Raw genomic sequence first — 24,422 nt, forward strand, 5'->3', positions numbered from 1 at the left:
CTAAGAAATAAAACTGAACTGTTTTTAATAGTATCAAAATTGATAAACCATTAGTTAATTTAAAAATGAATGTAGTAAGTCCAAACAGACTAGAGAAAAGAGAAAGTTATTAAATCTTACTGTACTTAATTATATGTCAGCAAAATTGAAGACTTTGGGGAAATGGATGACTAGCTTCAAAATATATAACATCCAAATTAACAAAACATTAGAGAGATATTCTAAACAACCCAAACTTACAAGAGGAAATTCATAAAGAAAAGACATAAATGAACCACCAAAAAGGAAAAAAATTCTGGTTCAAACAGATCCATAAGTGAGTTCCATTAATCATATAAAGAGCATTTAATCCCTATGATACATAAATTGTTCTCAATAATAGAGAAAGAAGGCATTCTACCAACCTCCTTTGATGAGATAAATGTAGTTCAGGTACCCAAATCAGGGAGCTATAAAGTGGAAAAGAAAATAACGGACTGATTTCACTAATGAATATGTATTCAGAACTTTTGAGTAAAATTTTAGTAAAGATACTCTGGGAATAAATCTAAAAATAATTAATTATGAACAATTTAGATTCATATAAAGAATGCAGCAATTGTTCACCAGGAGGAAGACAACTAGAGTTATCGTAAAAATAACAAAAACAGCAAAAAAAGACAAGATTTTATCAATAAAAGAAGAAAAAACATTTGATAAAATACAATATCCATTTATATGAAGAATTATAAAAAGCATCGATGTGATAGGACAAGGATTCTGAGTATGATAAAAAGCAATTACCTAAAATTTTAAAGCATTAGAATTTGAAATAAAGCAAAACTGGAAGCTCTTTCAATATTCTCAGAGTGAAGAAGTAATAGTCACTATTATTTGGCACAGTACTAGAAATATTAGCTATAATAGTAGAGAAGTTAAAGAACAAACATTGGCAAAGAGGAGGAAAAGTTATTTAAAGTCTAGAGAATCAATCAAGAAAACAATTTGAGATTATTAATAGCATTAATAAAGTAATAGGATACAAAATAAATCCATCAAAATCATCACATTTCTGTATATAACAGGAAAATGTAGAACAAAAACCCAAAAGAAGAAGAGTCTAATATCTCCCTTGGGATGACTTTTCTAACTCCCATTCTTTGACATTATGTTCCCCAGGGGTAAGACTGTCTGCTTTCAGCATCCCAAGAGATTCCTAGTGCTATCATTCATGAGCCCCAATTGATGTGATTCCCATCCATGAATGAAATCGACTGTTTTTTTGTTTTGCTTGTTTTGTTTGTTTTTTTGTTTTGTTTTTAGTTTGTGTTTGTATTTTTGTTTTTTAGCAAAGGACATTTACCAAGATGACAAATAGAATTTAGAATTTACAAACATCCTTTAAAAAATACTATTATACATATGTAAATGGGAGAGTTGCCTCTAATTATTGAGAATATATGTAGGTCAAAAGATAAATTCTCAATTCCTTGTTCATGGAAATCCATTTTTGGATTCAAAGCTGGGACTCCTCTCTTGTTTGAGGGGGTATGTCACTTAAAATACCTTCCCCATTGGGGTGTCTATATTTCTGTATTCATCTGTGTATCTCTTTTTCCTCAGTGTGTTTTAACTACTTCCTGCTGGATCTACTGTCTACTACTGGTCTAATCTCTTGAATAACACAGTCCTCATAGAGGGAATGAAGCAGTCCCTCTCAGTTCACTTCCCACATCTCTACCATCTCTGTTCTCCACTTCTCTGCTTTTTGTTGTCCCTTGCTACAGATGCAAATCTCTGTCTCCTTAAGTGTCTGTTTCGCTGCTGGAGGAAGAAACTGCTGAAATTCCTTAATATTTGGTGAGCTTAATCATGCTTCTTGCTTTTGCTAAAAATTTGACCCAATGTTCATTCATATATTTAAAACTTTACCAAGTCCATCAATTTGTATAATTATAAAGATTACAAATGAAGATAAAGAACTCCATATCTTATAAGAGAAAAATAATTTCTATTGAAAATAACTATAAAATAAATTATCCACAATTTAACTTACCAAACTGGTCACAAATTACAAAATATACAACTACCAAAATGTCTTCATCCTCCTCTGCAAAATGGGAATAAAAAAATAGCACCTATCTACCAAGATTATTGGGAAGATCAAATAAAATAATATTTGTGCAGTGTCTAGCACACAATAGGTGCTATATGTTACCTATTATGATTATTATTATTACTATTGTTACTATACAAAGCAAGACACAAACAAATATTGATGATTGGTTCACCAATATGATTTTAAAATGATAGCTTTATAATTCAAGCATAGATTTGTCTTTATAATAATCAAACTTTTAAAAGAATAGTCTATAGAATTAGATAAAATTTTTAAAAATTCATTTTAAAAGTTTTAAAAAAGGTCAAAGATTTCTTGTAAAATCATAAAAATTCAGAATGAGGAGTCTTTATATTATCAGAATTCAAATTATATTATAAAATAGTAACTATAAAAATATTTTGTTTGAAAAAATAGAAAAATAGGTCAATGGAAGCAAGGCCCAGAAATAAATACAATTGCCCAGTGTTCAATAAATTCAAAATAGAAAATACTAGATAAGGAAATTTCTATTTGAGAAGAACTACTAAAAAACTGGAAAGCAGTCTGGAAGAAAATAAGGTTCACCCACTGAGAATAAATTCCCAATGGATAAATGACATAAAGAGTCACATTATTTTTTTTTAAATAAAGAGAGGCAGGATGGAATAATGGATAGAGTGCTGAATTTTAAAACCAGGAAAGCCTAGTTACCAACTTCTCCTCTGCAACTTAATAATGTGTTCCCTTGCCAAGGCATTTCATCTCTTTCTACATGCCTCAAGTGAGTTCCTAGGACTTACCTACTAAGTCGATGATAATATGAATTTATAGGGGCTTCTACACCATAAATTCCCCTTGTTAACAAGATTATAACTCCTTTGTGTACTCATATGTTTCAAAAATAAACAATAAGAAAAGGTTATAGCTTTCACAACTATCAATAGATAAAAACAAATAGAGAGGGGATTTTAAAAATTACAAATGACAAAATAGATAATTTAGATTATGGTAAATGAAAAAGGTTTTGTGTGAAGAAAATGCAGCTAGATTAAAAAAGAAATTACAGTTGGAGCAATATCTTTTTATCTAACATGTCTGATAAAAAGTCTGACATCCAAATATATGTGTGTATAATATATATATAATAATAATAGTAATAATAACAGCAGGGCCGATGTGGAATACTTCACAAATATCTCATTTGATTCTCACAACAACCCTAAGAGGCAGGTGCTATTTTTATACCCATTGTGTAGCTAAGGAAACTGACACAAACAAATTAAGTGACTTGTGCAGGAACACACAGCTAGTGTTTGAATCTAGATCTCAACTCATGTTTTCCTAATGTTCACAGAATTGTCACAAATTGATGAGAATTCACCAATAGTTAAGAGATATGAATAAATAATTAAGGGAAATACTCACATGGATCTGTTATTTCATTGATTTGGACATACCCTTCAATGATTCTTACAGCAACTTACCTAGCCATAACTTTCCACCCCATGTAAATTGTACATTTCCTGACAAGTTCACCACATGAGATGCACTCCATATGGTAGGTGGATTTTTTATTTCTCCTCACAGCACAAGGATATCAATATAGGATGAGAGCTGTCCATTTATCTCTCATTCTTTCCCCTTAATCAACACATCTTTTTATTCCTTACAATTCAAATGATAGTAAACAGGAATAATAATAGCACCCCCCAACATTGTGAGGATAAAACATTTGTAAAGCTTTGCCAACTTGAAGGTAAACACTAACTTTTATTATTGTCTATCAACAACTCTACTGGGCTTATATGCAAAAAATACGAAGAAAAAGGAACAAATAAATAAATGTATTCTTCTACATTTATTAAAAAATATTCATAGAAGATCTTATAAAGGCAAAGAACTGGAAACTAATGAGATGCCCATCAATTAGGAATGACTGAAATAATTATGGCATATGATTATAATAGAATACTATTGTACTATAAAAAATGACAAATCGATGTAACAAAGAAATCAGAGAAAATTCTTGCAAAGAATGTAGTGATTCTTTTCTTGTGATATCTTTTCTTTGGCTGTAACTTCCTTATTCTTTTGGATTCACTTACAATGATGAAGTAAAGATTGATGTGATTCTGTTCTTCCATTTATCTTCACAATTGTTAGTCATTGGACACATTTAGAGTAATAATAGTCAAGATGAAGTTTGGGGGAAGTATACAAATGGTGATCCTTAGCACTCTCAACTCCATTTTAGGTCACCCTGTCACTGGAGAATCAGAACAGGGCACATGGCTGAGAGTCATTTTGTATTTTTTGCTTCACAAGCTGCTGTGGCAGCACCAAATGACCACTCTGCTGCTGAAAAGAAGCTCTGTACTTAACCTAATCTCAATATTATTAAGATAACTCATTTGAAGAGACAAATAAATAATTAATAATTATATGAAAAATGCTCAAAACACTCATAATTAGAGAAATTAAAATTGAAACAACTTTGGGATATCACTTTATAGTATCAAAATTGGCAAAGATGACAAAAGATGGAAATTCCCAGTTATGGAGGGAATTTGAGAATATAGAGATACTAATCCAAACATTCTGGAAAAGAATGTATGCAATGCCATGTAATAAAAGTTACTAATCTATAAATACAATTGGACATGTTTCTTCCATCTTTTGATCCATATCAGCTATTAACCTACATCTCTCTTCCTTTTTGTAATTACACTCCTTAAGAAAGCCATCAACTGACAGCATTTCCTTTCCTTACATTGTTATCTAAATCCTATGAGATCTAATTTCTGACCTCATCATTCAACTGAAACTGCCTCACTCTAACGGTACCAAAGATCTCTTGCCAAAAGTAATGGCTTTTTCTCAATCCTCATCTTTCTTTCTTTGGCATTTTTCATCATTCTCTTCAAGACACTCTCTGTTCCCAAGGTTTTCATGACATTTCTCTCTCCTAGGTCCCCTCCCATGTGCCTGATTATTACTTCTCATAGTCATAGTCAAGAAACCTGTTTTGAGGGCCTGAAACATACTAGACACTGAAAAGCATCGGTAATAGAAATGAGAAAAAGAAAGATAATCCCTACCCTCAAGAAGCTTTCAGTCCCATAGGAAAAAGAGTCTAAAAGGAAGGGGGATGGGAAGTGGCCCAGCTACCAGAGAGTACCAGATGATATTTGCCAAGCAAAGCAATTGGTGGAAAATAAAGAGTTTAGCTGGAAAGATCTGAGCCCTCTATAATGGAAGGCTTTGCTTTCCAGCCCTGCAATCAGAGGAGAGAGGCAGCTTAGAGGGCCAAAAAAAAGGTGTGGCATATCAAATTGGAGCAATCTTAGTTTCTTCTTGAGTCCAAGTCACACCCTACTCCAAGCATTAGTGCAGGGAACTCTCCTCTCCCTTTATATGAGAGTCTCTTCACTTTCTAAGGATTCACTTACCATAACCATGTACATACTCTTCAGAACTCATTTATCTGGCCCTAACTTTTCTCCTGACCTCCCAGTCTCAACCAACTGCCTATTCAACATATCAAAGTGGATGTCTTATAGACATCTCAAACTATGTATGTCTAAAACAGAACTCATTATTCCCTACAAATCTCCTTTTCCTAACTTCTCTATCACCACTAAAGGCACCAAAATCCTCCCCAGTCACCCAGGCTTACAACTTGAGTTTCATTCTTGGCTGTTTTTTTTACTTTACCTTATACATTACTCTTACTAATCCTAAGATTTCCTAAATACATCTACTTTTCCCCACTTATAGTCACCACTCTGGTTTAAGTCCTTATTACCTGACACCTGGACTCCAGGCCTAAGGGGCTAAATAGTGTGCGCAGGGTTATATGGGAAGTAAGTCATAGAGTAGGATTTAAACCAAAGTGACCTTTACTTAAATCTGTTATTCACCAATTATAAGAGGGTCATTGACAACTTAGAGTATATGTCACACAAAGACTAAGAAACTAAGGATGTTTAGTCTGAGAAAGAAAAAAATAAGGAACACATCAATCAGTCAGCAAAAAATTTTAACTAGGGGCTAGGAAATCAAAAATAAAGAATTTGATGACTCTCATGTATTACCAAGAATTGATTTGTTTTGTTTGACTTCTTTGGATGAACTAGGAATGATGAATAGAAATTACAGAAAGATTCATATTAAGGGATAATCTTCTAGAAATAGACAGAAATGGACTCTGGGGGCTAGATAACAAAATGTCCAGGTTTCAGGATAGGGCTTGATTTAGATCCCAGATTATTAAAGTGTGTTTTTTTATTGCATATGGGGTCTTGTGGGAATCACAAAATTATGATTTATTATTAGTATTTGATTTGTATACCTATTTTATATACCTACATATCCCAGAGTCACAAAAAACTCGGGCAAAAAGGGGTCACAAATAGAAAAAATTTAAGAAGCACTGGTCTAGATAACCATTAAGATATCTTGCAACTTGAAGTTTGCAAATCATTTCTTCCTTCCCATCATCATCTCTTTTCTCCTAGTTGAAGAAACAAAAAAGTTTCCATGTTATCTTCTTTTAGCTCTATGGAAATTCCCTCCAGGAGAAGATTAGAATGGGTATGGTGAGAATATGTCAGGTGACAATATTTCAGAATCACTTCTCTAAAAAAGGTAATGGATTTTCAGTTATTGGACATGGAGATCCAACCTTCAAAGGCAGGAAACACTGGGGGAATCTCACAATCACCAGAATTTCCTCGTCTCCCTTGAGTTTCACACAGAACCTGATGCTCTTCCTCCCCTAACTGTGGGGAAAACCAGTGGATTTGCCTATACAATGTGTACAGGGCTGACCTTGACCAACTGGTCTTTATTTAGCATATCACATCAGGATTTCACTGATGATTCAGAGATCATAAGTTGGCCCTGATAGTACTGAACTGTTTTATAATGCAGACATAGATATAATTCTTAGCTCCCAGTTAGGATAAACAGCTTCCCATTGTCTTTCTGTACACATAGCAACTGGCCCCTACTCATAAACTCACTCATTCCTGTTTCACTGGAGCCAGAAAGGACTGTTCTATGAGCAGTAGAACAGGTTCTTCCAGGTCCCTGCCCTTCCCAGGACTATGAATCAGAACTTTTGGGCATCTCCGATTAACAAAGCATACAAGGGGAGTTCAATGAGGTCCCTCAGGGAATAAAAGTCACCATCAATTTGAGAATCTAATTAATTACTTAATTAATTAAAAGCATAGGCTTTTTATTTTCATCTGAAAATGAAGAATTGTAAATGGATGAGCAGAGGGACTGGAACAGACATGCAAATGAGCATTTCATTCTGGGAACCGACTGGTATTTATATAGGGAAAACAAAAAACAAAAGGAAGTCACCAAGCCCCCCTCCTACGGCATCCCCTTAAACCATCACCTGAAAGCATTGTTCAGGTGCCCCCTGAGCCCCGGTCCTCAGGCCCAGGGCAGACAGGGCGCAGGGTCAGTGTGGGTCACCTTATAGCTTCTGCAATCCTGGTACTCTCCTTTCTTCTGTCGGTGGACAACCTGCCAAGTAAGTAGGAATAATCTAAGCCGCTACAGAACACACTTCCGACCGCGCTGAGAAGCAAGAGTTTGCTGTCGTCCGTGGACGCGTTGCACAACGCTCTCCGCACTTCCTTCATAATCTGTGTACAGAGAAGAGTAAACAATGGGACATGCTTAGCACGGCTGCAACCCATCTCACAAAGGGAGGAATTAGGCCTGGTTCTTTATGATTGATTCTCCAGCCTGCGGGCCAAGACCTTTGGGCCTTTAGGGACTGCTCTGCATTTGTTTCAACTTAATTTAATTCTGTTTAATTCGACAGGCATGGATTAGTCATCTCCTCTGTGCCAGGTACTGTGCTTTGGGTCTGGGGGTCCAAAAGCAAAAACTAAACTGTTCCTGCCCTCCGGGAGCTTACATTCTACTCATGGAAACACCACCTATGTAGACCATTAAATACCAAGTATGTACAAATTAAATAGAGTTACTTTTGATGGGTGAGAAGACTCAGGACTGGGGAAAGGGGGAAAACCTCTTGAAGAGGTTAGCACTTGAGTTAAAGTTTCAAGCTTCAAGAAGTGAAGGTAAGAAGGGAGAGTATGGAGGGCAATCTGTGCAAAGGCATGGAAATGGGATGCAGGGAAATAACATGTAATCAATAAACCTAGAAGTATGGACCGGGAACATATGTCTGAAAGGCTTTAAATATCAGAAAAAAGTCAGTCTCGGGGGTCACAGACTACCAATATAGGATATGTGAAGGTAACTAACTGGGGACAGGAAAGGTATATGTAGCAGAATGGCCATATATTGAATCAAGCTGCCCTGTGTTCCTCAGGTCTTCCACGTTCTGAGCTGTATTATCTCACTGGAAATCATCCATAGATCAAAGGTCTCTTCCTCAGTATAAACTCTCTAGTGAGACAAAGATTGGTCTGTGGCATGGGAAAGAATTGCTCTTTGCATTTAGGACCTCAAAGCTGTACACAGAACCAGTGAAAAAGTAGGTTTTTTACTTACATTTTGGAAAATAACCTTAGACTTCAGCCCTAGATAAGCTCAGGAGAATTTATTATTCAGGGGAATACAACTAAGTGAATTCATTAACATTGTCAAAGTGGTCATTAATCCATAAGTTCATTTACTTATTGAACTAGGTGTAATGAAAGGGATAGAAAAATGTACCTATATAAAAATGATTCATGATTGGCTCAAATTATTGTAGCTAACATTCAAAATCCACACAAATATTAATTGATTACCTGGTATGTACAGGATTCCTAGCTATAAGACATTTAAGTTATAACAATTAAAATTGTGCAAAGTAGGGTTGATTATCTCTAGAAATAGAAAGTTTTCCATCATTCCATCCAATAAGGGCTGGATGAACACACATTGGGGATATAATGGGGGAGAACTGACTTACTGATAGGGGTTAGACTAGAAATGGTCCCTACTTAACTCATTGTGGGCAAAGGGGAGAAAACAACCATCTAAATCAAAAATTCTCTCCGGGATTAGAACTTCTCATTTAGGTGAACAAGAGGACTACTGATCTGTAGCTTCCTTTTCAAGCTTCCAAAGCTACAGGGAGGAGAGAGATAAGAGGGAAGAGAATTAGAATGACAGTTGTTTTTTGTTTTGTTTTGTTTTTCTGAACCCTGGCATTATTTAGCCATTCTGCCATGGAAAATTGGAATTTCAGGCATGTGCCAATGATTTTCACTAGGTCAGGATGACAAATCTATGAAATTCTCTCTCCTCAGAGATTATACATATGATTATGAATATATATTATTCCAATTCTCCTTAGATCAAATAGGAAGTCTTTACATAATTGAAATCTTCACATGGAATGGTATAGCTGACTTTTCTATTTGTAGACATCCATCCTGAAGTCAGATGAGATGAGGTCTTTGCTCAACCTTCTACACAGGGTGAAAAGGAGTCTAGAGGTAAATGAGAAAGCCCCGAGACTCTATCAGTATGAGGAGAGAAGAGAACTTTGGGGTAGGAAGCCCACATTACCCTCTCTTCTGACAAAAGTGAGAGATTAAGAGTTAGTTGCTTTTTTTGGTTTATTTTTTTACTCAATCTAGCAAGAAGTTTGAATTGTGAAGAAACAAATTATATATACCATATATCTCATTGACCTCCCTGACAGAGAATACCTACCTAAGGAGAAAGGAAAGGGGGAATTTTTTTTCTCGCCTTGGGCCAAGAAAAACTTGCTTTTTGTACCTTCGTGAACTTAGACAAGAAAACCAGACTCATTCATGACCACTTTTTTTTTTTAACTCACTTCCATGGAATTCTGAGCTGGCTGCAAACCAGAGCTTGCAAACCGTAGAGTCAGTGTATGAACTCAAAGTTGTGCTGCTGTTATCATTCAGCCATGTTGTAACTGGCCAATGATTCAAGCTAATGAAAATATGGCCTATAAAAAGTGTGGAGGAAACAACGTGACATGATTTTTTTTTGAACATTTCCATGTGGTTAATATGCTTCTGAAAGAGAGTCAGGAAGGAATGAGCCCTAATGAATATAGACGAAAAAAAGATTCTGCCTCCCCAGCGCTCCGCCATCTGCTCCACAGTCTGCCTAGAAATTGCTTGCTGGATGGTGGGGACAGGAGGCTGGCCAGCTTCACAAATCTGGGCTATGGGAGGCCAGTGTCCTGCTAAGGGGCCCGGGGGACAGGCCAGGGTCTACAGCTAAGGAAAACACATCCTGAGGCCAGCTGGCCCAGTTCCAGCAACTGAAGATTTCCTTGAGCTATCCTTCCACACACAATTTCAGTTTCCACTTGGAGGGAATTTCAGACAGGAAGGGAGACTAAACCTCTGAGTGTGAAAGTCCTCCTTCTTTGCTAATATCTCATTGTCCCTTATCTTTTGACCCATCCTCCATGGATGGCTACAGCAAACACAGCCATAAGTATGTCAACACCAGGTCTATGCAGGGTGCTTGAAAAGTCTTAAAGTGATTTTAAGTTATTAAAACTTAATAAAGCTCTTAAAGACTTTCTGGATACTATGTTTTACTGAAAGAAAATGATCTCTTTGTGTCGCCAGTTCTGAGAACAGAGTTCGCACATGGTATGTTTTTAATAAATTTCTGTTGAATTCAAGGCAACTGAATAATTCCACAGACCACTTAGCTTTCGATGGGTTCATACTGTTTCCTGGGGAAGGTGAAAATAAACAAATATTGTACTTTACAAGTGAGAAAATTCTCACTTGGCACGTTTTACAGTAAAGACTTTCCATGCTGGCTTCATTTCTCAGCTGAAACATTTTCCATGACTTCCTACCGCCTCCCAAATAGTCCAAACTTCCTTTACCTGGCATTCAAGTCATTCCACAATCTGGCATCAGAGGCCTTTCAACACTGGTATCATCATATTAGCTCCCCCACATCCAGCAAGGGGATAGAGTAGATAGAACACTAAGCCTGGAGCCAGGAAAACCTGAGTTCAAATCTGGCCTCAGACAAGTACTTACTAGCTGTGTGTCCGACAAGTCAATTAACGTCTGCTTGCCTCAGTTTCTTCAAGTGTAAAAACAATGGGGACAATGGCACTACTTACCTGATAGGGTAAATAGGAACAAACATAAAAGTACTCAGCCCAAAGCTCGGCCCAAAGCAGGTGCTGTCTGAATGCTGAGCCCCTCCCCCTTCTCTTTAGACAAACTGAATAAATCTCGGCCCTTTAACACCCACTGTGAGCTCTCCTTCCACCACTTTGCTGAAATGTCATCTCCTTCAAGAAGCCTTCCTTGCTTGTGCTTTCCCCTGTAGACTCCATGTATTCCTTTGTTTGGCCACTCTTTCTTTAACAGGGGGAGGTGAGGCTCAGTTTGCTCCTCCGTAAGAGACTTGCCCTAGCTGACACAGACCACAAAAGCAGTAATAATAGTGCGCACGCTGGAAGGTTGTGCTTTGGACAGCACATTCAGTCTTCTCCATAACCTTGTGTAGTAAGCGCTTATTTTGTAGATGAGGAACTGAGGCAAATGGAGGTAAGTGACTTGCTCAGGATTACCCCGTTAGTAAGTGTCTGAGGCTGGATTTGGGCCCAGGAGTTTCTGATTCCTAAGTCCAGTGGCTTTACTCACTGTACCACTCTACCTGGTAGCAAACAGCAGAACTTCCAGTTATCTGAACCCCCCCCTCCCCAAAACAAAGTCTTTCCATTCTACTAAGGGTATCTCTTACTGAACTGAGCCAAACTGAACTGAATTGCTGATTAAGATTCAGAATGTCAGCACTGGAAGGTACCTGGAGAACATGTAGCTCATTGTTCTTGTTTGACTAATGAGATAATAACTAAGTCTCAAGAACTGAAGCAATTTTCTAAGCTCATAGAGCCTCCCAATCATCCCAACAAATACCTAAGGGGGGCTACATTAAACGGGTGGTACTCAAGTAAGAGACTCATTGCTCATGAAAGGAAAAGAGGTATATAGGCAAAATTCCTTTAGGTCTAAAAGACCATTAGTCACTTAAGTTGGAAAAATGAGATGGATTGGTTATTTAAACAAACATTCATTGATGCGACCTTATTCACCTGTGGGCCACTCTGAGTGAATTAGAGTGCCAACAAATTTCTCCTGAGACCCTCAGGCCACCTGGCTAACTGGATATCAAGAGCTGTAGGGGAGTGGAGAGCATTGGAAGCAGGGGACTGAGCTGAGAGAGAAGCACAATTCTTATTCATTCAAAATCATGTGTTCTCCCCAAAAACCTTACTTTGGCTGGAAGGCTAAAAATTTGTTAGCTCCACTCCACAAAGGTAACCAGACACCTAGCTACAACAAATGCAACCTTAAAATAGCTCAGCGTCTTTAATTAGTGAATCTAAAAATGGAAGCCAAGAGAGGCTGGAATGTGCTGTGGAGGAGGGGGGAAGGCACAGGGATGCACTTTGGGGTGAGGGCAACAATTGTCAGGGACTGGATTAAATTAATAAATCTGTAGTTTTATTAAAGAACAACACAGAGAAGCTCTGCCAAGTGTTGCAGACTCTAATATTGAGTTCCATGTTCCATCTGCTGGAAGCGAGGCACCATAGTGGATGGCCCAAAGGGAGAACCTCTCTTGGCCTGGGAGGTCTTGATTAGGCATTGGAATGTCAGAGGAATAAGAGAGGTTCCAGGTGATTCCTCCCCCCACATTTTATCTTTCCAACATAACAAAGAAACAGTTCTGTGGAAATTCAAGGTCATCCATTCCAAGAGCAGAACTGAGCCAAGTGATGGAGGAGTTCTCTCTTTTAATCTTTTCTTAAAAACAAAAAAAACAAAAAACAAAAAAAAACAAAAAACAAAAATCAAAAACAGAAAAACTGATTCAGGTTTACAGGGATTGTAACCTGATTGGTTACAGGGAAAATTGGCAAGGGTCACAAAGTCAAAGAAAGCTTCATATTGGTACTATTATAGACTAGTATCACTCCTAAGAGAATTTAAAGAAGAGTTAAACAAAACAAATCTCAGATTTGGTGGGAAGATCTTTTATAAAGAGGGGCTGGTCTAGATCTAATAGAAACAGAATTATGGAATGTTAAAACTGGAAGGAAATTGAGAAAGTATCCAGTCTAACCTTTTTTTTTTTTTTTTAAATTGAAAGAACTGAAGATTGGGAAATGGAAGTAACAACATTTCTGGTCTCTTTCTGCTATTTGAAGTTTCTTCTCTATTAAACTGTGCTTCAAGGATGGGGTATTGAAAAATACTTGAGGTCTTCACTTGCCCACAGGAAAGGATGAATTTCAGCTCTGTAAAGAGGCATATCCTGGGATGGGGTAGGAGTTGGACTGAGTGAAATCATTGCCAGATAAATCCCTGGGTATTTTTCAGGAGCTGTCAAGCCAGAAGACCCTGAGAAATTTTCCCTTTCTCCCCCCCACCGCTTTAGAGAGGGAATATTTGGAAGAAGGGATATCAAAAGGTACATTTTCCCCCTGTACATAGAAAAGAACTCAAAAATAAATTAGGATCAGGGACTTAGAAAACATAGAAACTTGTCAATGTTAATGGAGAGGGAAGGAAGGAGGTCTCTGTAGATCTGGACAGGCTCACCTTTGCCCTGTTCAAAAAATGATTTTGATGAAGGCATGTTTGTCAAATTTACAGATGGCAGGAAACTTGGAGGGATAGCTAAGGATACTGGATAATGGAGCAGGATCCAAAAAGATTTTGACAATCTAGAGTGACAGACCAAATCTAATGAGATTATTGATCATATTAACTGGGATAAATGTAAAGTAAAAGAAAGTCCTAAATGTGTACAAAATATAATTGCACATGTCCAAGAAGGAGGGGGAAAGGGAGATAGCCAGACAAACTTCCAGCTCAATGAGAGTGGACAGGTAATGAGAGGTCACTAGAAGGCTGGGGGGTCTCAGATTTCATTTGGAGATGCATTGTGTTCAGAATGAGCTAAGCAGTACCAAATTCAGTTCAGCCACATTTTAGAAGACTTTCAGCTGGAGGAAAAATGAAGACAATCTATAGAAGGAAAATCAGGATTGGGAAAGACCTTAGTCATGACATGTAAGAATCAGTTGAAGAAACTAAGGATGTTTGAACCTTGGGACTATGAAATGTGTCTTCAAGATACTTAGTGGATGTCAATGGAACAAAGATCTAGTCTAGTCACAGAGGTGCTAGCATCAGGAAATAAAAGATAAGTTTTGGTTTGATGTAAGGAAAAACGTCTTACCAATCAGAGCTACCCAGACGTGGAATGCACCACCTCAGACGGTAATGAGTTCGCCATTTTTAGAGGTCTTCAAAAGCTGGAAGTCTCCTAGTGGTTTATTCCAATTTATCCTGTACACATGCTATATGTATATAGCTATTTACATGTGTCTCCACCATTAGACAAAGCTCCTTGAGAATTGGGAGTATCGCTTGCCTTTATTTTATTCCTTAAACTCATCACCATGCCTGTCATATAAATAGGCATTTAATAAATGCCAGGGTGGAGAGACCCTGTAAGTAACTAAGTAAGTAAAATTCAAGTAAGAATCAATTTGAAAAAACTGGGGATGGTTAGCCTTATAAGAGAAGGATTTAGGAGGAATGCGATTGCCATTTTCAAGTACTTTAAGAGCTGTCATAGGGAAGACAGAATGGATTTATTTTACTTGACTCTCCAAGAGGAATCTGGGAATAATGGATAAAAGAAGCCAAGAGACTATGAGCTTCTGGAGAAGAGAAATGAGCACTTTATTTGTTTTACTTTGTATCCCCAACACTTAGCATAGTGCCTGGCACATAGTAGGTGCTTAAATGCTTCTAGATTTGACTTGTGAGGGAGATTTAGGCTTCATGTAAGGGGGACAGGTGGAGACAAACTTCTTAGTAGAACCATTAAAGAAAGGTAATGGTGAATTCCTCCTCACTGGAGTCTTCACATGTAGGCTGGATGACCACTTGTTGGAAATGTTACAGAAAGATTTCCTAATCAGTTTTGGGTTTGTCTAGACCTCCTAGGTACCATTTCAGCTCTGATTTTGTGGGAAAAAACAAAACAAAACACAATCTTTTCATAGTTTTGATTTTGTTTCCCACTAGTCAATTGTCTTACTCTTATAAAAACTACTCTTTGTGTAGCTAAGAAAAAGATAATTATATTCAATATTTTGATCAAAGTGTCAAGGTCACCAGCCTAGCCCATAACCCCTTGGAGCCTTCTCTCTTACCTCAGGTGTCAGAGCATTATTGTCAGAAGTCTGGCTGGACAGCAGAATGTGTGTGAATCCTTCTTCCTTCCGCACCACAATGTCTCGAAACCGACAGTTGCTCTCATTTTGACGGACGCTATACCTGAGCCTCTTATCAAAGACGTAATCTTTGTCCCCTTCAATTTTCCTCTTCACAGGATTATGCAAGTGTAGACCTCCGTTGGTCAGAGTAGAACCTTTCAAATTTGAAACAAAATATGATATAGAGAACAGACAGTGTTTAAGAAGCATTTAGAGCAGGCTTTCTTAACTTGGGATCCATGAACTTTTTTTTTAAGCATGACCATACAGATAACTATATTGTAATATAATTGGACTCCTACACATTTCATTTTATGCATTTAAAACCAATATTCTAAGAAGGGGATCACAGACTTCAATAGACCACTTAAGGGATTTACAAATATATTTAAAAAACAGCTCTCTGGTCTACAGACTAGAAACTCAGCTAATGGTTATTTCTATTAGTTATTTATTAGATGCAACTTTAATCCTTTTTTAGGATTAGATATACCTATGTATTAGCTCTAAACTATAGATGGAATTCCTACCTTTATACTATTGGTGCAGAGTCCCTTGAGGTCAATGACAACCAGGGGCTTTTTAGATATAAAGTCTCAGGAGGGGAAAATGTGTATCCTGGTGCACTAAAGAAAATGCTATTATGATGTTTCCCCCTTATGATGTCTATGCTCCTTTCTGAACTTTTATGTAAGTCCCTAAATTCAGATTCTTCATCTAAGAAGGGAAAATTATGGAAACTTCCCTCCAGAATGTTCTCTGAAATCCAGAGAGCCCTGTTCTCCTTCTCCAGAGTGTAGAAAGCAACGGCCCTGCTCTTCTCTCAACTCTGTTCAGGTTGTAGATGAGGATGCTCCACACAGTACCTCCAACTTCTGACAATGGAAGGGAGCAGGTATCACTACAGCAAGGTTCCAGACAATTTATACAGACCTGCATCCATGCATCTGAGCATGTCCAGGTGATACTTAACCACCCTCACTGGGGAAGGCAATGAACTTCTGCTACTGGGTATGCATCCTGTATATGAGGAGGTAAGGAGAGTGCTAGGGATAGAATAGCTGGTGAGAATCATCCAATTGCTGATGTTTACTAAAGCCCTGGTTAGTCTCAGAGACAAAGAGAACAACTTCTCTGGCTGGTTCACATCTTTGAGAAGATATGCAGATAAAAATTGTTTATTTGCCCAAAAAATTGTCTACATTCATAAGGGAAAAATAGTGGTGGAAATCTACAAAAGGAGTGGAGAGTAGAGATAGAATCTTAAATTGGGATTCCTGGAAGGGACTTATTGATCTAATCTAACTCCTTCATCCTTCTTTGTTCAAAGGGACAAACTGAGTCCAGAGAGAGAAAAAAAAACCCTTCACCTCAGAGAGAAAAATATGAGGCAGAACACAGATGGGAGAGAATTCCAAATAGGCTGAGCTGTTTTTTTCACATTAAAATATAAATAAATATAGATATGTAGATAAAATATAGAAATATAGAAAAAATAAAGCAAGAAAGGCACTTCTGTATTCAGAATTCATGTTGCTTGTGTCATTTTGATCTGATAAATACTCAAGTGTCTTTACCTTAAGTAGTATTATCACTTCTGTTCAAATCAGATGGGACTGAAGTTTTGGTATGAGTCATCTAGGATACTATCCTGAAGTCTCCTTAAGACTCTACTTCTGCCAACTGCAGATGGTGATTGCCAGGTGGGGAAAGGAGAAAGGGAATAGGGAACCAGCAGTCTATACTGAGAACAGAACAATTGCATCCAATGGGAACCATCCCCATGGGAAATTGATACTTTCTTCATTTCTTATTAAAGGGATTATCTTTCTTAAAAGTAAGGGCTGGATGCAAAGAGGTAATTGGTAAATGGTAGTGGTGGTAGAAGAAGAAGTAGAAACAATAATAATAATAATGAAAAAAAAAAAGGAGATCAACAATTTGGATTTCTACAACACTTAAAAGGTTTGCAAACTGTTTTCCTAATAACAATTCTATCACTAAACAAGCATCACCTCTTTTCTACATATAAGGAAAGTCAGACTCAGAAAAGATTAAATGGCCTGTCCAGGTTAAAGAGATAAATGGTAAAAACAGATTACAATTTTTCTGTAAAAAAAAGAAAAGAAAAGAAAAAGAAACAAAAAGCAAATATCTCTTTTAAAACTTGGCCAATTCTGCTAGAAGTCAATGCAAAAATTCTGTAACACTTACTTTGCCAAAGGTAACATTAGCTATGTTTAGGCAATAGAGCAAAGAAAACAGCAGAAAACTCCCCCAGCTGCACAGAAGGTAAATGGATATATCATCCAATTTTTACCTTCTTCCCTATACTTCTAAATTAATCATTCTCTAGCTGTAAAATTTTCACAACTGATTTGGAATATGGTAGAAGTGTAGAGCAACTTTTTTCATTCAAGACCCCGTTTTACCTGAGAATTTTTTACATAATCCCAGATATATAAAATAAATTTACAAATCAAATATTTACTAGAAATAAATCATAAAAAAATATTTTAAAACAACTCTTTGATATACAAAAAATTTACCATTTATTAAAGATGAAAGCAAATTTGCATACTAATGGGATGGATAGGCTTATTTATTTTTACATAAAGAAATACATCTTGGTAGAATAGTTGACACTGTAGGATATAGAACTTTTAGAAACCCTTTATTTTTGCCAAGGGTTGTGACCCACAGTTTTAGAAGCTTTAATCTATAGGACCCTCAGGAGAGGTTGGTCCATTTTTAGAACTCGTTTAGATAATAAGCCTTTATGAACCTTTTCCTGAAGGAATAAACTAGATTCTTTGGAGAACATTTTGTATTAATCATTTTTACCAGGTAGTAGTAGTCACTGCCTTCTTGGGACTCAACCTGCCAATTCAAGCAGAAGTTTGGGAATACCATTATTGTTTTTTTTTTCCCCTTCTTCTTTTTATTTATATTAATTAAAAAAAAAACTGGGACAATTTATTTTTTGTCTAGTGTGATTTTAATTTTTGATTTCTTGAAATATAGCTCAGAAAAAACAGGTTTTTAAAAAACTCATTGTGTTTTAAATAGAGTTACTAGACTCCATCTTAAAACCCAAATTAATCTAGTTTTCATTGGTGAATAAAAGCCCCAACTCAAGCTTTAGTAGCTCATTGTTTAGATTTGATGGTAGAATGTAAACAGCAATTGCTTTCTGTTCTAGCCAGAAATTTTAGAGGGTCTTCCACTCCCATGCAGTTATCTTTGTGATTATAAATTGAAGCATCTTTTATCTCAATTCTTTCCCCATCTCTTAGTCATTGTATGGATGAGACCTCAGATAAACTGAGACCAGGGAAAAATCTTAATTTAGCCCACTGGATCCTGAGCCATTACCAGTCATCTTGACCTTTGTCTTGCCTCTGGAGAACTCTGGAGGAAAGAGTGAAGCTGATGACTTTTTGTAACTCTGACCCACTCTTCTCCAATTTATAAGCAAGTCAAGACATCACCCTCAACATGTAATTAGTCTTCTTCAAGAAGGAAGGATGAGCAACAACAACAATTGATGGGGTGGAGCAATTCCTAGTATGAAATATGAGGCACAAGGCACCAGCTACTTGTGAAGAATTCACAATGGCGTTCTCTTTGCCATTTACCTTTATTTACAAGAAGAGGTTATGGACAAAATGAACAGGTAAAATAGACACCAGGAATGGTAAATATGAAATAGATTCAGGAGAACAATAGAAAGAAGATTATAATTAGCAAGAAAGGGGGTTTAACAATTAACAGTAGAAAAGACAAGTTCCCTAGTGGAATTCAGTTATCCAGGAGAAAGGCAGTAAATGGTAATAATGCCATTGACTGATAGGCTAAATCCATCCAGTTTACCAGACTGATCAAAAGGGATAGCAAGGGAAAGGGATCACACCATTGACTGGTAGGCTAATTGTAAAAGGTATTCAGCATCCTAAGAGAGTTACTTAAGCTATAACAAGGTATGGGGGGAGGAGATGAGAAGAAAGACACCATAAAGCAGGACTCCTTGGTGCACTAAAAAGTTATTTTAGCAAAGATGGCGTAGATTGTAGGCATGTTTATAAGGGAAACTTAACCTCGGAGGTTTGACATCATAACTTGGTTTTCTGATTGGATACTGTAAGATAGAATATCCAAAGACCTTCACTTTTGAAATTCCACTTGAACAAAGGCCCTACTGAAAAACGAAAGGCTTACTTAAGGCTGAGATGATCCTATCAATGACCTTCCCTGCTTGTTTATGGGAGTATTATAATCTCATCAATGCTTCAGGCTTTCTCTGCCAATGCCCACCTTGATACCCAGGACTTTATCACCAACAACAATTCCTCCCAAACTTTTCAGTGCACAGCGATTTGCCTCTTCTCTGAGAATTTAATAGTTAGGATCACACAGTTTGGGTCTCTATCGTTCTTCTGTGAATCCTATCTTTTTTCTTAAACTTTGAGATCCTTAAAGGCAGGCACACTTCTTTTTGTCCCCATTGGCATCCAAAACAGGATTACTCATAATTTGACAAATTATATTTGCTTAGATTTACATTAAGTCCTTTGTTTTCCAGGACTTTCCCTAGGTGCTCCTGATACAAAGATAAAAGGAGTTTACATTTTACTGAAGGATGGGACCTGGACACAGATATATCATACACCAGATAAATAGGGAATATAAGGTAGGTAGTTACAAGACAAAAGAGTGACACTGCCCTATGGTGTCATTCATCTCAACATGTACATTTATGTAGTGAGGGGAAAGGTGGTGGTGGTGGTATAGTGAGTAAGGGCTAAGGGTGGTATTAATCAGGGGATCCCTGATTAATTGATTTCACCCAGCCCATTTGGTGAAATAAAAAGATGTTAGGACAGATAACAGAGACAAAGAGATGTGAGATGTTGTAATTTTAAAGGAGTATAATGATATCTATACTTTTTTTTTTTTACCCCTTTAGGATGTATGAAAGATTTCTTCAATTAAACCAGATGGAATTATATGGTAAGTAACCATTGTTTTGCAAAAGGATCCAAGTTAACCCTTTAAAAGCAAAACATACTGTCTAGGGAGTCTGTTGAGGAAGGAAACGGCTTTGTGAAGAAAAAAAATTCTCATTCTCAAAATGAAATTATTCATCATTTCTCAGAAAGTAGAAAAAATTACTTTTTGTCTCTCTTTCCCCCACATTGGCCATGGCATCTTACAGTGGAGCTACTCACCTAGGAAGAGATGCTATGCTAAGCAGAAAATGGGTCCAAGGAGTGGCAAGCCAAACAGTGATGTTGTGCCATTAGGAAATAGCATAAAGATATCATGAGAGGAGAAAGGACATTCATCAAGGTATTAGAATATCAGAAGTGAGCTGTTTTGGCCACACATGTTCCCTAAATGCATGTCTCTCTGCTAGTATACTCTATATTAGTATTTACTCTTTCCCCTGATTCTAGGTGTGTTTGTGGGAAAGTATATCCAAGTTTAAAGGGATAGAGATGTTTTTAGCTACTCCTATTATCTCATTAATCTCATTAAAGTTTATTTTGAACTAACTATGGCAACTGGTTGGCTGTTAAAGAGAAATACAATGGAAGAGGGTTTAGGAGAATAAATATCCCCATGGTACACTTGAACCTGTCCCTTAAAGGCATTCAATCCACGTGTATGAGTTAGGAAGCACCTCAGGAGCACTACATTTGTTAGCAGACCAAAATGACCCACTCAAAACTAAAATTCTTAGGGGTTTGATACTTCATTCCCAAGTGGGCCACTGCCTTGCCCTGATTTCTGTGGAACTACTAAGCTTCTGAATTAGAAGGCTAAAGCCAGGGTGGGTGGAAAATGTTCACCAAGAGGTCCTCTTTTATGTAGGTTCTGCCAGAGAGAGAAACCTACAACCCCCAGAACGACAGAGCTAAAAGGATACCTATGTCTCAGATTCCAGCCTTCTCCCTTTACAAATAGGGAAAACTGAGGTTCAAAGAGATATGACGTATCCAAGTTCACACTAAGTCCAGCAGGCCCCAGTGACCAAAAAGAGGACGTCCATTTCTTCCAAAGGGAACATGAGGAACATGCTCAGTCACTTGCCTCATTGGTCAATTTCCCAGTTTCACAGACTCATGATCACTTTAACAACGGCAAATATTGATGTAACTCATCAGAAATGAACAACTCTCCTGAAATTGTGTAAAACAATCCAGCTCTTTCCAAGTTATGATCACAAATAACTCGGGGAAGAGGCAAAGCATGGTGGGTGGAAGGCATCCTTTGGGAGTCAGGAAGCCTTGGATTGAGCTCCTACTTCAGACACATACTGAGTTATCCAGCGGTTGAATGATTTGCTCATTGTCAAACAGCTAGCTTACTAGCTTCAAAGACAGAATTTGAATTGGGGTCTTTATGAATGCACATCTAACATTTAGAGGTAGAACCTGAATCCAGGTTTTCCCAATGCCAAGTCTAGCATGCTATCTTTTGCAACAGGCTGCCTCTCTAAAGGAAACACAATTGTTTAATTAAAAGGCTTTGAGTGATTGGAGTCAATTCATTATGGTTAACCTCCAGTTTCAGTCTGGGAGAAGAGATTCCTAATATGAGTCTCATTCGCCTGCACATTCTGTCTGGATTTTATGTTCTTGCTTGTATACAGCTCATCAAATTAGGAGATTAGCTCTCAAATGACTACTTTCTCTGAGAGAAAGGCAGACAGGGAGAGCCTAGGAGCATTAACTCCTTCAGAGCACCACACAGCAGTTCCAGGCCATATTCCTAGGGCCTAAAAGAACTAAGATGCCTCCCTAAGTATCTAATCTGATCACTGGCTATTGGAATCAGAATCTCTGAATCATTCTGGACAGTGACAATCATTACAGACCTGCATAGTGCTGGTGGGGTGCACTAGAGCCCCTTGGGGGAACATTTCCATTAGCCTTCGCCCTTTTCCCTTTGGTTACTGCAAATGCACCCCACTCCTGACACTCTGTGCAGGCTTCTGATCTCTCCCTGCCCTCTCCTTGATATTCTCTTCCTTTAACTTCTATGACTGTTCTTTGTCCACTGGTGGAATTCCTGCCAAGGCTCCCCTTTGGAGATGAGAAGGGAGCACTCCAAACAACCTTGTTTCTCCTCTTGGATCACTTCTGACCACCCAGAGTTCAACACCATGCCTCGGCTACTGTCCCATTCTGGACACTCGAGCTCTCCTCACCCTGCAACATCCATGTTTACCTGTAATCTTTACTCACTAGAACATCCTTCTGCCATCCTTCTGCAACCTTGATTGCCCTGTGGGTCCTGCTTTTTAAATTCATCACCCTAGCACCTTCCTACAGTTTTTCCATCTTCCTTTTGTGTGTTATCTTCCCTCGTCAGAAGATAAGCTCCTCCAGCAGAGGAACCCTCTTTCTTTTGGTTCCAATTTGGATCCCTGATGCCTGACACATAACTCTTAATAAATGCTTCTTGCCTTGCTTTCATGGCATCCTGTAATGTCTTTAGCTGATTTTACTCAATCACAGAGTTGGAAACAAGCTCTGAGACTATCTAGTCCAAGCCATCATGGTCAAGACCATTCTCAACATCCCCCAAAAGGGGTCATACATTGCTGCTATTCCTTCTTTCAACATCTTCTTAAGTGTGGGTTTCCCTTCTCTTATTTTTCTAGATTCCACTCTTTAGTGATCTTATTTAAGGAGACCAGGTAAAATCAGTCTTCTTTGTCTTATTTTACATTAGTCAGTTAACAAGCATTTATTTATCACTAGCTATATCCGGGAACTGTAATAAGTGTTGATCGTGCAAAGAAAGGCAAGTAAGCACATGATCTGTGCTCACAAATATAATTCTTTTGTACCTTACAGCATGCAGAGGGCTGCCAAACTGGAGCCTTTATTTTCTTTGTTGTCATACCTCCTGATATTCACATAAATTATCTTTCATACCGAGAACAGATTTTTCATCCATTCCCTCTCTTTTGTTCAAGAGGTACCTCATCCAGAAGTCTTCCCTGATCTCCCATCCCTCAAGGCAGGGCACTAAAGCACTGGGCCTAGAGTCAAGCCTTGGATCAAAGTCAATCTTAGACTCTTACTAGCTGTGTGACTTGGGTAAGAGTTTTAATTATTATCTTTTCTCAGTTTCCTCAACTGTAAAAGCATATAAAATAGGATAATTTTCAACTGTGCTGAGGCAAAGAAGAATACTGGACTTGAGGCCAGAGAGTTGAGTTCACATCCTAGATCCATCACTCAGTACATATGCAACATTGGGAAAGTCACTCCATTTCTCTGATCTCCTATCCCTTGTCTGTGAAACCAGAAGGATGGAGAAGAGACCCCTTAAAGTCCCTTCCAGCTCTTAACTTGGAATTTTATAGAAACCTTCAAATTGCACATGACCTGGTGACTAATAAATGCTTGCTGAACTAAATTAAATGGAATGGGGAAGAATCTGGTGAAATTAGTGCTGTGATATAATGAAATAGTAACAGTTCACACCTCTCTCTAGTTCTTTAATTTTCAAAAATAATTTCATCATAGTAACTGGGTATATAGAAAAAGGATTTTGTTTACATTTTATTTTTGATTTTGATCTTTTATATTCATCACTGTGAGAAGCTTCAAGTGTGGAAATTGCTTCCACCAATACCAAAAAGCAACTTCCTTCTACTGTATAATAATTTTAGAGAGCTGCCCAGGGCACAAGGAGTTAAATGATTTGCTTGAGGTAACCTAGTAGATACATGCCAGAAACAAGGTTTTAACTCCAAAGCCAACCCTTTCTATTCATTATAGCCTGATGCCTAAAAGAGTAGGTTCCTATTTTATATTGGAGGGAACTAAAACTCAGATAGAGGAAGGGATTAAAATTCAGGTCTCCTTGATAGCAGGAGTGCTGCCAAACTGGAGCCTTTATTTTCTTTGATGCCATATCTCCTATATTCTCACAAGTTACCATTCATAGAATAGATTTTTCCATCCATTTCCTTCTTTTTTGTTCAAGAGGTAACTCATCAAGAAGCCTTCCCTAGATCTCTCACTC

General features: G+C 37.6%; 1 protein-coding gene across 1 annotated transcript in view; it reads right to left on the bottom strand.

Annotated features, from left to right (window-relative positions):
- The window catches only part of CDYL2 (chromodomain Y like 2), a 280,118-nt gene that overhangs the window by 37,440 nt on the left and 218,256 nt on the right, over nucleotides 1-24,422 (bottom strand). The window contains exons 3-4 of the mRNA XM_051975112.1: nucleotides 15,315-15,532; nucleotides 7,571-7,743 (exon numbers count right to left, since the gene is read on the bottom strand). Coding sequence (XP_051831072.1) covers nucleotides 7,571-7,743; nucleotides 15,315-15,532 — 391 coding nt within the window. The remainder of the gene's footprint in view (nucleotides 1-7,570; nucleotides 7,744-15,314; nucleotides 15,533-24,422) is intronic.

The sequence above is a fragment of the Antechinus flavipes genome, chromosome 2, assembly GCF_016432865.1.
Source record: "Antechinus flavipes isolate AdamAnt ecotype Samford, QLD, Australia chromosome 2, AdamAnt_v2, whole genome shotgun sequence".
NCBI classification, from domain to species: domain Eukaryota; kingdom Metazoa; phylum Chordata; class Mammalia; order Dasyuromorphia; family Dasyuridae; genus Antechinus; species Antechinus flavipes.